The sequence below is a fragment of the Mobula birostris genome, chromosome 8, assembly GCF_030028105.1.
Source record: "Mobula birostris isolate sMobBir1 chromosome 8, sMobBir1.hap1, whole genome shotgun sequence".
In the NCBI taxonomy this organism is placed as follows: Eukaryota; Metazoa; Chordata; class Chondrichthyes; order Myliobatiformes; family Myliobatidae; genus Mobula; species Mobula birostris.
In genome coordinates this window covers 16,965,032-16,980,016 of record NC_092377.1, presented here as the reverse complement: position 1 = coordinate 16,980,016, position 14,985 = coordinate 16,965,032, and the positions used below count along the sequence as shown (strand labels likewise).

At 39.5% G+C, this 14,985-nt stretch overlaps 1 protein-coding gene across 3 annotated transcripts in view; it reads left to right on the top strand.

Moving 5' to 3' along the window:
- The window catches only part of sdccag8 (SHH signaling and ciliogenesis regulator sdccag8), a 409,652-nt gene that overhangs the window by 233,455 nt on the left and 161,212 nt on the right, over positions 1-14,985 (top strand). For all 3 annotated transcript variants that reach the window (XM_072264841.1, XM_072264844.1, XM_072264843.1), the window contains exon 14: positions 12,076-12,203. In XM_072264841.1, coding sequence (XP_072120942.1) covers positions 12,076-12,203 — 128 coding nt within the window. The remainder of the gene's footprint in view (positions 1-12,075; positions 12,204-14,985) is intronic.

Sequence of the window (14,985 nt, the reverse complement as noted above, 5' to 3'; positions counted from 1 at the left end):
CTAATGTGATCAAATGATCAAGTGCTTTGAGAGGTTGACCATTACTAGAATCAATTCCTGCCTAAGCAAGGGCTTGGACCCACTGCAATTTGATTTTCACCACAGTAGGTCTAAGTGGATGCTATCACACTGGTTCTCCAATCCACCTTGTATCACCTGGACAATAGCAATACTTACATCATTCTGCAGTTTCTTAATTACAGCTCAGAGTCCAACATCATCATATCCTCAATACTAATCAAAAAACTTTAAACTCTGAGCCTCTGTACCCCCATCTGCAACTGAATCCTTAACTTCCTCATCGAAAGACCACAGTCAGAGCAGATTTGAAATAACATCTCCTCATTGCTGACAATCAATGCGGGCGCACCTCCAGGATGTGTGCTTTGCCCACTGCTCTACTGCCTGTACACCCACATCTGTATGGCTAGGCACAGCTCAAGTGCCGTTTATAAATTTGCCCATGATACAACTATTGTTCGTGAAATTTCAAATGGTGACAAAGATGTGTACAGAAGTGAGCTAGTTTGGCTGGTTGACTGGTGTCATGACGACAAACTTGCACTCAACATCAGTAAGACCAAAGAATTGATTGTGGACTTCAGGAAGGGGAAGCTGAGGGAACACACACCAGTCCTCTTCGAGGGATCAGAACGGAAAAAGGTCAGAAGTTTCAAGTTCTTGGGTGTCAGCATCTCTCAGGGTCTATCCTGGGCTCAACATATTGATGCAGTTACAAAGAAGACACAGTAGTGGCTGTATTTCATTTGGAATTTGTGGAGATTTGGTATGTCACCAAGAAATCTCACATATTTTTACAGATATGCCATGAAGAGCATTCTATCTGGTTGCATCACTGTCTGGGATGGAGAGGCCACTGCACAGGATTGGGAAAACCTGCAGAAAGTTGTAAACTCAGCCAGCCGCATCGTGGACACAAGTCTCCCCAGCATCAAGGACATCTTCAAAAGACGATGCCTCTAAAAGGCGGCATCAGTCATTAAGAACCGCCATCACCCAGGACATGCTCTCTTCTCATTGCTGCCATTAGTGAAGAGTTACAGGCGCCTGAAGACACGCACTCAATGTTTTGGAACAGCTTCTTTTCCTTCACCATGAGATTTCTGAATGGACAATGAACCAATGTATACTACCTCACTATTGTTTTTCTTTTTTTCTCTCTTTTGCACTAGTTATTTAATTAAATTTTTATATATAATTCTTATTGTAATTTATAGTTTTTATTATGTATTGCAACATCCTGCTGCTGCAAAACAGCGTATTTCACGAGATGCAGTTGTGTGCCAGTGATACTGAACCTGATTCTGGTTCACTGTCTGTTCCATTGTTTGTTTTTGTGTGCCATACCTTGCCAGAGCCTCGGAGACCACTTTTCAAAGATTCTGTGAGTGGTCCCCCACGTCCTTGTCACAGCGCAGTTTTTATTTTTACGAGTTTGAGTTGCGAGCTCGACACTCAACCCGGCACGGATGGATTCAAACTCGGGAACCTTCGCTCCGGAGTCCGGCGCTGATGTCACTGCGCCATCAGCTGGACTGTTCCAATGTACATATGATAAATAAAACTGAATCTGACTCAGAGATGATACGTTTGAGAGGCGTTGTCAGAGTACTTAATATAAGTGACTACAGTGTATTTCGTAGGTGTACAAACTTGCAGACGGAGTTTGCCATTGATGAAGGGAATGGATGTGGATGGGATGCCTGTCAAGAGATGACAAAACTTCTCAAGTATTGTTGGAAGTACACTCACCCAGGCAACTGGAGAGTATTCCATTCCATTCTTGTGGATTATAAATGATTGAAAAAGGCATTAGGGTGTGAGTCACTTCCCACAACATATCAGACTGTGACCTACTTTAATAACGACAGCATTCATTTGATTATTTCACTTGAGCTTTTGATCAGTGGTAATTTCCAGGGGATATTCATGACAGGATGTTCTGAAATGGTAATACATTTGAATATCAGCAATAGATGATCAGGTACTCTTGCTGAAATCAGCTATTGCTTGGCATATTTGCAGAAGATATGTTACTTGCCTGATATCAATCCTGGTCTGAATTATATCTGGGTCTTGCTGCATGCAGTCTTGAATTGCTTCCGAGGAGCTGCACTGTTAACTGAACCCAGGACTCACCTATCATCAGAATCACAATCAGGCTTATTATCACTGGCATGTGATGTTAACTTGTGGGCACGTGGCCAAGTGGTTAAGACTTTGGACTAGCTACCTGAAGGTCGTGAGTTCGAGCCCCAGCCAAGGCAACGTGTTGTGTCCTTGAGCAAGGCACTTAATCACACATTGCTCTGTGATGACACTGGTGCCAAGCTGTATGGGTCCTAATGCCCTTCCCTTGGACAACATCAGTGTCGTGGAGAGGGGATACTTGCAGCATGGGCAACTGCTGGTCTTCCATACAACCTTGCCCAGGCCTGCGCCCTGGAGAGTGAAGACTTTCCAGGCGCAGATCCATGTTAACTTAGCAGCAGCAGTTCAATACAATACATAATATAGAAAAAGAAGAAGAAAAAATATAATAATAATAAGTAAATCAATTACAGTATACATATATTGAGTAGATTAAAAATCGTGCAAAGAACAGAAATAATATGTATTTAATAAGTGAGATAGTGTTCATGGGTTCAGTGTCCATTTAGGAACATCTAACAATTATCTAGGCCACTAACGATTACCTCACTTTGTGTGAGGTATGGATAGAACATGGAACATAAAATGTAGTGCAGGAACAGGCCCTTTAGCCCAGTATATTGTACTAATAAAATCCCTTCTACCTGCAAATGGCCGGTATCCCTTCATTTTCTGCATATTCATTTGCCTATCTAAGAGCCTCTTAAATAGCTCTATCATATCTGCTCCACCCCATGAAATACATTCTGGGCAGGCACCATTCCCTGTGTAAAGCAAACCTGACCCACACAGCAACTTTAAACTCTTCAATGCATGTTTTCTATTATTTGACATTTTGACCCTTGGGATAAAAAGATGATGGCTATCTATTCTATCTTTGCCCCTCATAATCTTATACACTTCTCGGACTTTGCTGCTGCAGAGAAAACTGTAATTTGTCTAACCTCTTCTTAAATCAATAAAGTATCTATCTGTCTTATAGGACACACTAACTGATCCAGGTAGCATCCTGGTAAATCTCTTCAGCACTCCTCTCTAAAGCCTCTACATCCTTCCTATGAAGGAATGACCATAAGCGAATATATTGCACAATGTTCGGCTCCCTTTGCAGCTCTTCATGTTCATGGTTTCATAGACTGTTCAGAAGTCTGATTTTGGAGGGGAAAAAACTGTTCTTAAAACCTTGAGTATGGGTCTTCAGGCTGCTCCATCTCCTCCCCGATGCTCGTAATGCGACGAGAGCATATCCAAGATGGTGAGTGTCTTTAATGATGGATGCCGCTGCCTTGAGGCATTCCTCTTGAAGACGTTCTCGATGGCAAAGGGAGGGTTCTGCCCATTATGGAATTTCTGAGTCTACGACCCTCTGCAGCTTCTTGTGATTCTGGGCATTGCAGGTTCCATACCAGGCTGTAATGCAACCAGTCAGAATGCTCTCCACTATACATCTGTAGAAATTTGAAGTCTTTAGTGGCATATAAATCTGTGCAAACTTAGTAACCTCCCTATCAATATATTATCAATTATATTATCACCATCAGCAGAGTGGCAGTGTGGATCCCTGTGGATACAAACAGCAGAGGTCCCAGTATTGTCCTCCAGCTAGAATAAGACCAGTCGACCACTACCCTTTGTCTTCTATGCACAAGCTGTTTCTGAATCCAAAGAACCAAATCAACGTGGATCCCATGCATCTTAATCTTCTGGATAAACTTATCATGAGGGACCTTGTTGAAAGCACGTGGACAATATTGACAGCTCTGTCTTTGTCACCTCCTCAAGAAACACAATGAAGTTAGTAAGTCATTACCAATTCCCCTTGCTGCCCATTGGTTTTAGTTTCATGCTTTTCCACCATCAATAACGCGCAGATCTAGAGCATGTTAAATGAGTGTATCTTCACTCAAATTACTACTTTTGTTAAAAGCAAATCCTACAAAAAGTAGTGGATGCAGCCCAGTCCATCACGGGTAAAGCCCTCCCCACCTTTGTGCACATCTACTTGGAGCGCTGTCACAAGAATGCAGCATCCGTCTTCAGGGACTCCCACCACCCAAGCCATGCTCTCTTCTCACTGCTGCCATCAGGAAGAAGGTACAGGAGCCTCAGATCCCATACCATGAGGTTCAGGAACAGTTATTACCCCTCAACCATCAAGCACATGAAACAGCAGGGAAAACTTCGCTCACCCCATCATTGAACTGTTCCCACAATCTATGGACTCACTTTCAAGGACTCTTCATCTCGTGTTCTTGATATTTATTACTTATTTATTTATTATTACTATTTCTTATTTTTCTTTTGTATTTGCACAGTTTGTTGTCATTTGAACATTGATTGTTTGTCCATCCCATTGGGTGCACTTTTATTGATTCTGTTGTGCTTCTTGGATTATGAGTATGTCTGCAAGAAAAGGAATCTCAGAGTATTTTGAACTTTGAAATGCTGGCTTGCTGTCACTCTCACTTCACCTCAGTTCGGATCAAGGGTACAATGAGGTCTGGATTCAAGTGTTCCTAGCAAAACTCCAGATCCTGATTCTGATGTATTTATTAGATGAAAATAGGAACATACAGTGAAATGCATAACTTGAGTTAACAACCAACACACTCAATGATGTGCTGAGGGTGGCCCTCAAGTGTCACCACACATTGCAGTGCCAGTGCAACTTTGCACGTTCTCGGGTAGATGCTGTTGTTGTGACTATATTTGGGCAGCTTGGTCTGAATTACAGCACATTCTTCTATATTACAGATGGGATGCTGTCTTTATTATATTAAGTGCTGTCAGACATTTCTTGATATCCCATGGGATGAATCACATTAGCTGAGGACTTGGTTCCATGAGGGTGGGAATGGTAAGAGAAAGCTAAGGTGGATCATCAATTCTGGGAAGACTGGGGCTATTAACTCAACCTGACACTTGGATGAAGTTGGACTTGATGATCATAGTCTTACTGTTGTGGTTACCCTAAGGTTAGCTTTCAACCACACAGTTAATTGTCCAAAACTGCATATTTGCCACTGCAGTATCTTCCAGTGTTACAAATCTGTACATCATCTATCTGTTCTCACACATTGATACTATTAGACTTAACCATTTAATTTCTCTCCAGGTTGGTCTCCCTGTTTCCATGCACATAAATCTAAGCTATCCGGAACTCTGTGGACTATATTTCAACTTATTTGTTGTGATCACACATCACTCCTCTGCTCTCTGACCTGAATTGGCTTCTGGTCCAGCAAAATCAAAATTTTAAATACTCCTCATATTTGTTTTCTTAAGTCCATGTTATCGCCAACATTATAAATGGTTGAGATTTTGACATCCCTGTGGACATTTGTACAGGCTCAATTTAATCAACACCATGAAAAGCATGCTTTCAGCCACCTTGCCCCTTTACTCAGGAATTCCCTTCCAAAACTCTCCACATCTATGTCTTTAAGAGTACATTGAAAACCTACCTCTCACCGTGCTTTTGGCTTCCATTGCAAAGAGTCAGGAATGTTTGGCGTTTATACTGCTCATCAATACATTTTGCTGGATTGAAAATGATGTATAAATGCAAATTGTTATATTTACCTAAGATTTTGATTAATTTTTTAGATTGCCTATCAGTTAAGACACTTTCGTTTGACAGATTTATCCCATGCTTTATTTAAGCACACACTCACAAAGGCACAGAAATTTTCTTTGAGCTTGAAACAAAGATATGCTGGCATTATTGGCATTCTTTTTAACTGAACTAATTAAACATTTCTTTGGGTGCAATATACACAACAGATTGTTGCATAGCTTTGACTATGATGTGTTTAAATCTAGGAAGAGGCAATGCACGAAAAGCATAGTTACTTCATTCAGTAAATTGACATATTTCTTATTTAATTTTGTGGGGGAAATTGTTATTTCTGAATTATAATTATCTAATCGTGGAAGAGGAATGATGCATCTCTTTTTGCTGAAAAGGGTGGGAATTTGAAAATTAATAAAAAAAAGGGAACAGATGCAATAATATGCCAGAGGGAGATTAATGTGGAGAGTAAAATCTGTGTGCAACAAAATGCAGCAAACATAGTCAGTGGGAGGTGGTTGTACAATCAGAACAGGGATAAAAGAGAAATTACAAACAACCCTGCACTTGTCAAAGTAGTAGTAATGAAATCCTGATTGTGCCAGCAGCAGGAACCTGTGTTAGCTCTTTAGGGTAAGGCAAATAGCTGGATGCCAGGTAGGAGGGCAGCATGCATTGCTGGGCAATAGCCATGTTGTTTATAACAGATGGCAAGCAAAGATGGCAGGGGAGGGGCTGCTTAGCAGAACTAATCAGACAGTAACAGATAGGGCAGCTGGGAGGACTGACCACAGAGATGGTCTCTGCTGGGTGGCTACAGAGGGGAGTGATGTTTGCAGTGGTGTGCCTGGTGGCCTTGGATAAGACCTTGCATTGTCTTCAGTGATTGTTATTTTCATTCCAAATCCAGAAAAAAGAGAAATAGCCTTGACATCAATAACCCACTGTTAAGTTATTCCCACATAAAAGTTAAAATCATCAGTAGCTGTTAATTACAGAACTAACCCTTTGAGTATTCACACATTTGTAGCAACATGTTTCTGTGGTAAAACTCTTTCATTCTTTCATATTTTTAATTAATTTTCCAAAGATCAGGAGGTGAGTAAATAAACAAGAATATTGTTTTCACAGCATTTGTATAAAAATTAAATATAAAGTTTAGGAGAAAAGAGAATATGCTGATTTTTGATCGGTTATTACAGTATTTAATCTATGTAAGGTACAATTAAGAGAGCGTATTGTGAAGTGATGGGGGGGGCAGAAATAGAAGTGTAGAGTGGAGCAAGCAGTGTGGAGAGATTTTGTCTATTGCTGTGAGAGTTAATGAATAATCTGATTCTTTACCCTGAAGGGAAAATTAACTGGATAGATGAAGCCAGCATTAACCAACCCCTTTTAATTAAAAGAAGAGCTCAGGATAAAGAAACATTGAAAACATGTAAAATGTATGGTGTTACCATTTTACAGAATATTTTTAATAAAACTAAAACAAGAATGGTTGCTTATTGTGCTGCATATTACAAAATAAATTCTTCGATCAAATAGATAATGAAATCTGCTTAAGGGGAAAATGAAATGCTGAGTTTGATGCTGTTTTACTAAAACAAGATATATCAGTGTACCCTTCCTGGATTTTAGCTTACTGGATCACTGTCAGAGAGCTGTATTCTAAATTCGCCAACTAATTGATAAGCCATGACATTGCAGTATGAGGTTTGACAGATCAGTCTAGTAGTCAACACGCCAACATAGTTCTACAGCCACCACAAAAAAAATTGCAAATCATATTTGTAAAATTATAATTGAGTGATGCAAAATTGACTGCTTGACAATCACTCACAGATAGATAAGGTAAAATCTTGAAAAAAAATCTGCAGCTACAAATTGTCAAAAGCATTTTTCACACAGAGGTGTCAGAACAATTGTAATTGTTTTGCACTTCAGGAATAATTGAAGACCATTCCACTGGGGGTGTTGCAGTGGGTTATCACAAAGTTCTATCTTTGAAAAAAGTCTCAATTGTTATTTTTGCCTCTCCTGTGACAGTATGTGCTCTATGTGAAATTAAGCGTTAATCCTGTTTCCTCTGTGTTTGATGGCCTAAAATGCCCCACAACTCTACATAAATCTGTATTGTAACTGAGAGCTCATAGGATATGTAACATGCGAAATGGAATCCTTGACCCTGGTTTACTCAAGGATATTCAGTAGTTCAGAGCTTGTTATAATATTGGGCTAAGATGGAAAGGCTGGTTCTTCAAATCTTTATGTGTCATATCTAATGTAAGATAGTGAAAGTGGAAAAGTCTTCCATTGTGACAAGCAACATATTCACTGCTTTTAACCTCCACTCTGAAAATCTAGTATTTGCAACAGTATTCTGTTCCCTAAAGGCCACACTGACAATGTACAACCACAGGCCCAAGTGCCAGCGCAAATCAACTTCTTGGAAAGTCCATATGCTAACTTAAAAAAAATACATTTAAATATTGTATCTGCATGCTGAAGCAGTTGAATCATTGTCTTGAAACTAAACCTTCTTCAGAAGTAACAAAATACAATTGAATTAAAACATTGCTCTGAAAATGAAACAGAATAAAGCATGATTTAAAGAGTGATGTCAATATGATAATGATACTCATTCAGCTGGTAAACCAGCAACTGTAACTCATAACTACTTCACTCGTGTTAGGCAGACATGATAACTCATATAAATATCATATCATGCCAAGAGCCATTGGATATGTGCTGTTCGAATTGCACATCAAGCTTGCACTGCAGATGTTCAGTGTACGACAACCTTTATGCATCTTTACACTTCTCGTCTGTAAAGTCTATGTCTGTCAGATGGCTTAATGGCTGCCCTGGGGCATGCAAGGGAAGTTAAATTTGACCGCTTTTGGAGGGGCACATTAGGCATTCACATTATGCTCGTACACATGTGCTCTTAACATGCTTAATGATTAGTGTTCGGGGTAAGTGGGTTGCCTGTCCTCCTGCTGGACCCCACCCTGTGAACACTCGGGATTCCTGATGCTGAACCTTGTAAATGAGAGTACTAAGTAAGGAACGATTAGGAAGTGATGCATGATAGAATTCACCTTCAACGATTATCTTCTATTCTTTGAGTTCTGAATTACTTATGTGTTAATAAATAAATCTACGTTGCCAAAATCATCTAGCTCACTTTGTTTAAAATATTGATCTCTGCTTTAGATAACCTAAAAAAAAAATCTGTTTCTGTCTGTTGCAGAGGCTTCAAAAGATTGTTGTCACTTGGTTAATTTTGCAAATATGTCCTAGCGTAGCACTTTGTTCTGTTTGGCTAACAGATTTGAATGTAAATTGACCAAAAGATAGTGCATTTTCCAGTGACCTTGAGGAGCTTTACTACTTCAACAAGCAAGAAGTAGCTTGTGGTAAACAAAGTTCACTTCTGACAGATGGATTGAATGACAAAAAGATTGTGTGTGCCAGAATAGCCCTGGCAGAGGAGGAAATCTTTAGTGGAATCCAACAGGAGAGGAGGTGTGAACAGGTGCGGGACTGCTGACGGAAGGGGAACCAGATGGAGGGAGCCAGAGCCAGTTTAGTTAGAGGAAGAGAAAGAAGGAAAGGCTATGGGATAGATGGCTAAATATATGCACAGAGGAGGGTAAATAACACAACAATCAAAGCCACCCGTGGGGTAGGAGGTTTAAGTGCTTCGTATCACAGAAACATATAGAAGGGTTTAGTTAGATTAAGGTTGTTTCTGCATAAGAAGCAGATGATTAATGTGTCGAGCACCATGTAAAAAAATACAGTCAAATTAACAAAAGTAAAATTGTTTAAATTAGGTCTCTGAACTATTCAGTGCTGTAGCAAGTTCTGCCTGCTGTTGGGATTTTTTTCATTAATGCATGGCGTACACAGTAAAGGATGTTGGTTTGTATTTTACTTTCAAAGAATATTGATTTAACACAACTAAGTAGAATGAATGCTATGCATTTATTTTCTGTGCAGCATCTTATTTCTAAGATCCTTGCTATACATTATTCCATAGAGGGAGAAGCAGTGTCTAATCAGAACTGGGTAAAGTTACGAACAAAGCAAGTTTTATCATTTTAGTTCCATTCTGTGTTCAGCAATTTCAACTAATAATTCTGCTATTCCCATTTTCTCTCATTCTTGCTCCATTTGTTATTTCATTGCATCTCATTTTGTTCTGCACTATTGTTGCTTTTGTAATTTAATCTCTCCTGACTTCCATTCCATCTCAGACCTTTCCCTTTGTTTCGTTTCTGTTTTCTGTGCCCCATTTATGGCTTAGAAATTGAGTCAATGCTGTCTTTCCCATTTCTGATGAAAACCCATTGACCTGGGAAGTTAACTCTGTGGAGTCTGATATAGTTGTGTACACTTAAAATAAATATTTATGACAAGAATCTTGTTTACTCGCTTGGTTCAGTTGATGGGGATTTCAGAAAGATCATCTGAATCGTGAGGTCATCAAAATCATCACCATTGTGTACATCTTGCTGCTAGTTATTAATCACATTCAGCAACCTTGTATAGAGAACAGCCTCACATATAACAGGGTTGTTAAACAAATCTCAGGGTGACATTTATATACTTCGATAATAAATTTACTTTGAACTTAAAACAGTATGTTATTTAGAAGCAACTGAAAATACTAACATATTCCAGCATCCCCCATACTAAAATCTGAAAGGTAATGTCTGCAATCAATACAATAATAACTGCTGAAATCACAGAGTCTCAACTGTTAACAACAAAAATACAAGGCCAATATGGGAACAGTTATAGAAGTTTAACAACAGAAGGCTGATAAGAATGTCTTAATATAAAAATCTGTTAATAAGCATGTATTTGTGGTTGCGGAATATTTGAATGCACTCTTGTTGTGCAGGGGTTCCACTGCCATAGAAAATGGAAATAGTTTGGAGAAAGGTTGTTCTTTAGAGCACTCAGATGAACCCCAGTGATCAATTAATCAACGTAAAAGTGATATTGGGAAAGAAATAGTGATAAATTATTTGACATATTAATTTACCATTCCACTCCCACACTGACTTGTCTATCTGTGGTTTCCTGCACTGTTACAAGGTCTAATGGAAGCTTGAGGAGCAACACCTTACCTCTGTCTGGGAACGTTGCAGGTTGCAGGACTCAATAGTGAATTCTCTAACTTTCTCCACCTTTCTGAATGTATCGGAAATGGCCATTTCTGCCTCTCATCGTTTTGGCTCAGTTTCCTCATTCTATTCATATAGACTGGCTTGTTGGTCATTTCCAACAGCCTTGACATTTACAACACATTGCACAGACAAGCTGTGGTGCTAGTAACAAACTCCATTAAACCTTTTGGACTCACCCTATCAATGATATTCCCTTTGTCTTACCTAACCCCTCTGCCATCTTCTCTGCTACCTGAAACTAACTTAATTTTTCCCTCTTTCCCAGTTCAGACAAAACATTAACACAGATCCTGCCTAACCTGTTGTGTGTTTCCAATATTTTGTGTTTTATTTCAGATTTCCAGCATCTGCAATTTTTTAAAAAAAAAATTAGTTTACTAGCCTATCTTCAGCTGCAGAAGAATGCACAGAAATCCTAAAAAAGGCTAAGACAAAATTGCAATATGGAGCAAAATCATCTCTCCGCTTATGCAATGACCTCAAGTCTGGCAGCCAAATGTGTGCATAGCAGGGTTCCGCATAAGATGTAATGACCACATAACTTCTTTAAAGTGATCAGATTTGGGGAATAAATATTTGCCAAGATATTAGATACTTGCCCTCCTTCAAAACACATTACAAAATCTTTCACATACTCCTGGGAAAGCAAATGGGACCTCTGTTCTGCACTCTCTCAGTACAGTAATGAAGTGTTTGCCCAGATTATGTGCTCTGGGGTAAGATTTGAACCCATTACCTATCTGACACAAGAAGTAAGTATTCTACCAGTGAGCCGAACAATGATCATACATGTCTTCAAGCTGTAGTAACTTAAACATGCACCATAATTTGTATTTTAATTACAATAGTTTATTGCTTCTGCTTAAGAACATTATTGACTTTTATTGTGTCAATTATAGTTGCTAAGTTAAACACAAAGCTCTAACACTGTTTAAAAATATGTTGTTTTCAACTTATTAGAACAAATTAAATTCAAATGATATTTGTAATCAGGTGTTCCTGATTGATTTCACAGAATTAATGTAGCTAATATTTTAAAAATGAATGAGAAAGAGGATAAGTGAGTATGTTTCTAATGTATGAATTATCTTTTTTTTTGCCCTTTAATTTTGACCTTGTTGCCTCTTTCAGGATGGAAAAGGATAGTCTCCTCCGTAGTCACAGTGATGATGTCAAGTCCCTGGCCTTTCAATCTAAACACCGTGAGCAAGAGCTTACAGAAAAGATACAGCAAATGGAGGCCCAGCATGATAAAACTGGTAGGTGGTAGGCATAGATTAGAGCCAGGACACCTCTCTTGCAGGCCAGGCCCACACCTCACTGTGAAATGACATCAGGAACACCTGTAACCTTTGGCTGGCCAAAGGGAGCAGATGCTAACTTCACCGGAGATCCCGAATTACATATCAGTTAGCGTTTAAAAGGGAAATGCAAACCATTGCCCACTGTCTGTTGATCTCACAGTGCTGCTCTCACATCTGTTGCACCATCTGGATTATGAGTTTATTTACCTGTGTTAAGAAACTTAAAGCAGAGCATTGCCAACATAAAGTACAGAACAAAGGGGCTTCTCTTGGCGTGATTTTAGGGCACACATGTTACATGTGGAAAATCGCATCAAAAGCTCAGCGGGAAATGCTGCAGGCTTATGTTTAAAACTCTGTTTGAATACCATCTTGCATTTGCCACATAAATTTGGAATAAATATTCTTAACAGGTTGACAACTTGGAATTGGTTTCTGAATTGGAGTTACAGTTAGGTTTCATCATTCACTATGTCAATTACATAAAATTAGTACAATTTTTTAAAAAGTACAGTAAACTATCTTAAATTTGCTTTATATTACTAAGTGTTATTTTAGACATTATATGAGCATTGTACATGAAGCTGACTTCATTATTTTTCTCTGAATGAAGAGTTAATTGTAGTGTCTGCAGTCTGGCACACCGAGCGAACATGTCTTCCTTTGGATTTCATAATGCTGCAGTATAAGCAAGCTGAATTACCAGAGGAAAACTCAAGGCAGCTTTTTTTAATCAAGATCATATCAATGTAAATATTTTAAAATCATACACCATCTTGTGAAAGTGAATATGAAGAGTAAAACTGATGAGTCCTCAGTTGTGAGTCAGTATGTTCATCTTATAATTTCTTCTAGCGGTGATTCTAAATGCAGACGTGAAAACCGGACTACCTCAGCCGTGTTCTTCTCTATTATGCTTTTATCATTAATGAAGTAATTCAAAGTTCGCAGAAAACTTACTGACATCTTTGTGAATTAACAATGGTGCAAGAGCATCTATTAATGAATAAAATTACAAACTTAACAGTTAAAATTCCTCATTCTGATGACTTCCAATTTTTTTACTGCAGAGGTAGGAGTTTTGAGACTGCTAGAGGCTGTTGAGATAAAGCTTCAATTGCATAACTTATTCTTAACTATCTTGCAGTTGAAAATAAGTGACTCCTGTCCAAAATGTTTGCAACAACAACTATCATCAGGGCACTTGCCAGCACTCTGGATATTCAACCAGACACTACTGGGTATGAAAAGCCCTCTATTTGAATTCCACATCACAAGTGAGCAGCAGGTTGTCAGTCACCACTGCAATGATCCTTTTGGGAAATTCCTTATGAATTTAGACGAAATTGTCCCCAAGGACTTCCAGAACAACCTCGTGTATAGTGAACGGCACTTAACTTGAATGCCTGCCAAGGAAGTCAGTAGAGTTCAGAGACTATATACAGCATGGAAAAAGGCCCATGCCGTCATTTTCTGGGACTTTCCACCTTCCCTTCCCCTCCCCAACACCCTTCAAGCTACCACCCTATATCTTTTTTCCTTTAACCATCCAGAGCCAAAATTGCTGGTAAAATTATTTTTCATTGCTTTGCATCCACCCAAGCATCTGAATGACTACCTGTTTCCCAACAATCTGTTCCCTTCTACTAGTTGTGACCATTCATTGATGGCCATCCATACTCATTCTCTAACCACAGCACAGATCCAATCAAACCCATGGCTGCCAACTGCCCTGAGCCCAATGAAACTGAGTGCACAGTAGAACATGCCAATCATTGGTGCCTTGCCACAGTCTGCATCTAGCTCACCCATTGGGGTATGTTAAGATACCTTGGCAAACCTTTTTACAGATCACACTTAAACAAAGAACATAGAATAGAAAAGCACATAACAGGTCTTTCAGCCCAAGATATTGTGCCAAACTTTTAACTTACTCCAAGATCAATCACACTCTTCCCTCCTGCATTACCTACTTACTGAAGTCCATCACCCCTACTGGGGCATAGCTCATCAAAAGCATTTTGCTGGAGACCTCTATACTGGGCCGGTCTTTCAAGGTGTCCCCAGATGTAGCCCATCTTTATATGTATCCTTCCTTGGGATGAGGTCTTTGGAACTTCTGGTGACGTTTCTGTAACTCAGGGTTTTTATGGGATGGGGTTGCTTGCCCTATTCCCAAACCTCCTCCTTTCGCAGCCAGGCTTGGGACTGTCCTTGGTGGAGTTTTCCCAAACTGCACACACAACATGCTGGAGGAAATCAGCAGGCCAGGCAGCATCTATGGAAAAGAATAAACAGTAGACTTCTCAGCCTGAAATGTTGACAGTTTACTCTTTTCCATAGATGCTGCCTGGCCTGCTGAGTTCCCCCAGCATTTTGTGTGTGTTGCTTTGGATCTCTAGTATCTGCTGAGTTCCTTGTGTTTGCAGAGTTTTCCCTCCTGCATAGTCCTCCATTTTTTCTTTCATCCAATTGCCTTTTGAAGAGTCTGTAAGATGTGCCTAATACAGGAGTTCTTAACCTGGGGTCCATGGACCCCTTGGTCAATGGTGTGGGGCCAAGATGTAAAAAAGGTTGGGACCCACTGCCCTAATGTGTCTGCTTCTACCACCAACCCCTGGTGGGTGCATGTGAAGTGCTGCCAGACATGGTGATAGAATACCAACCTCTGACCTTCCCCTATACCTTCCTCCAATCTTCTTAAGAATTGCTCTGTCATATTAGCCAATTTCTAACC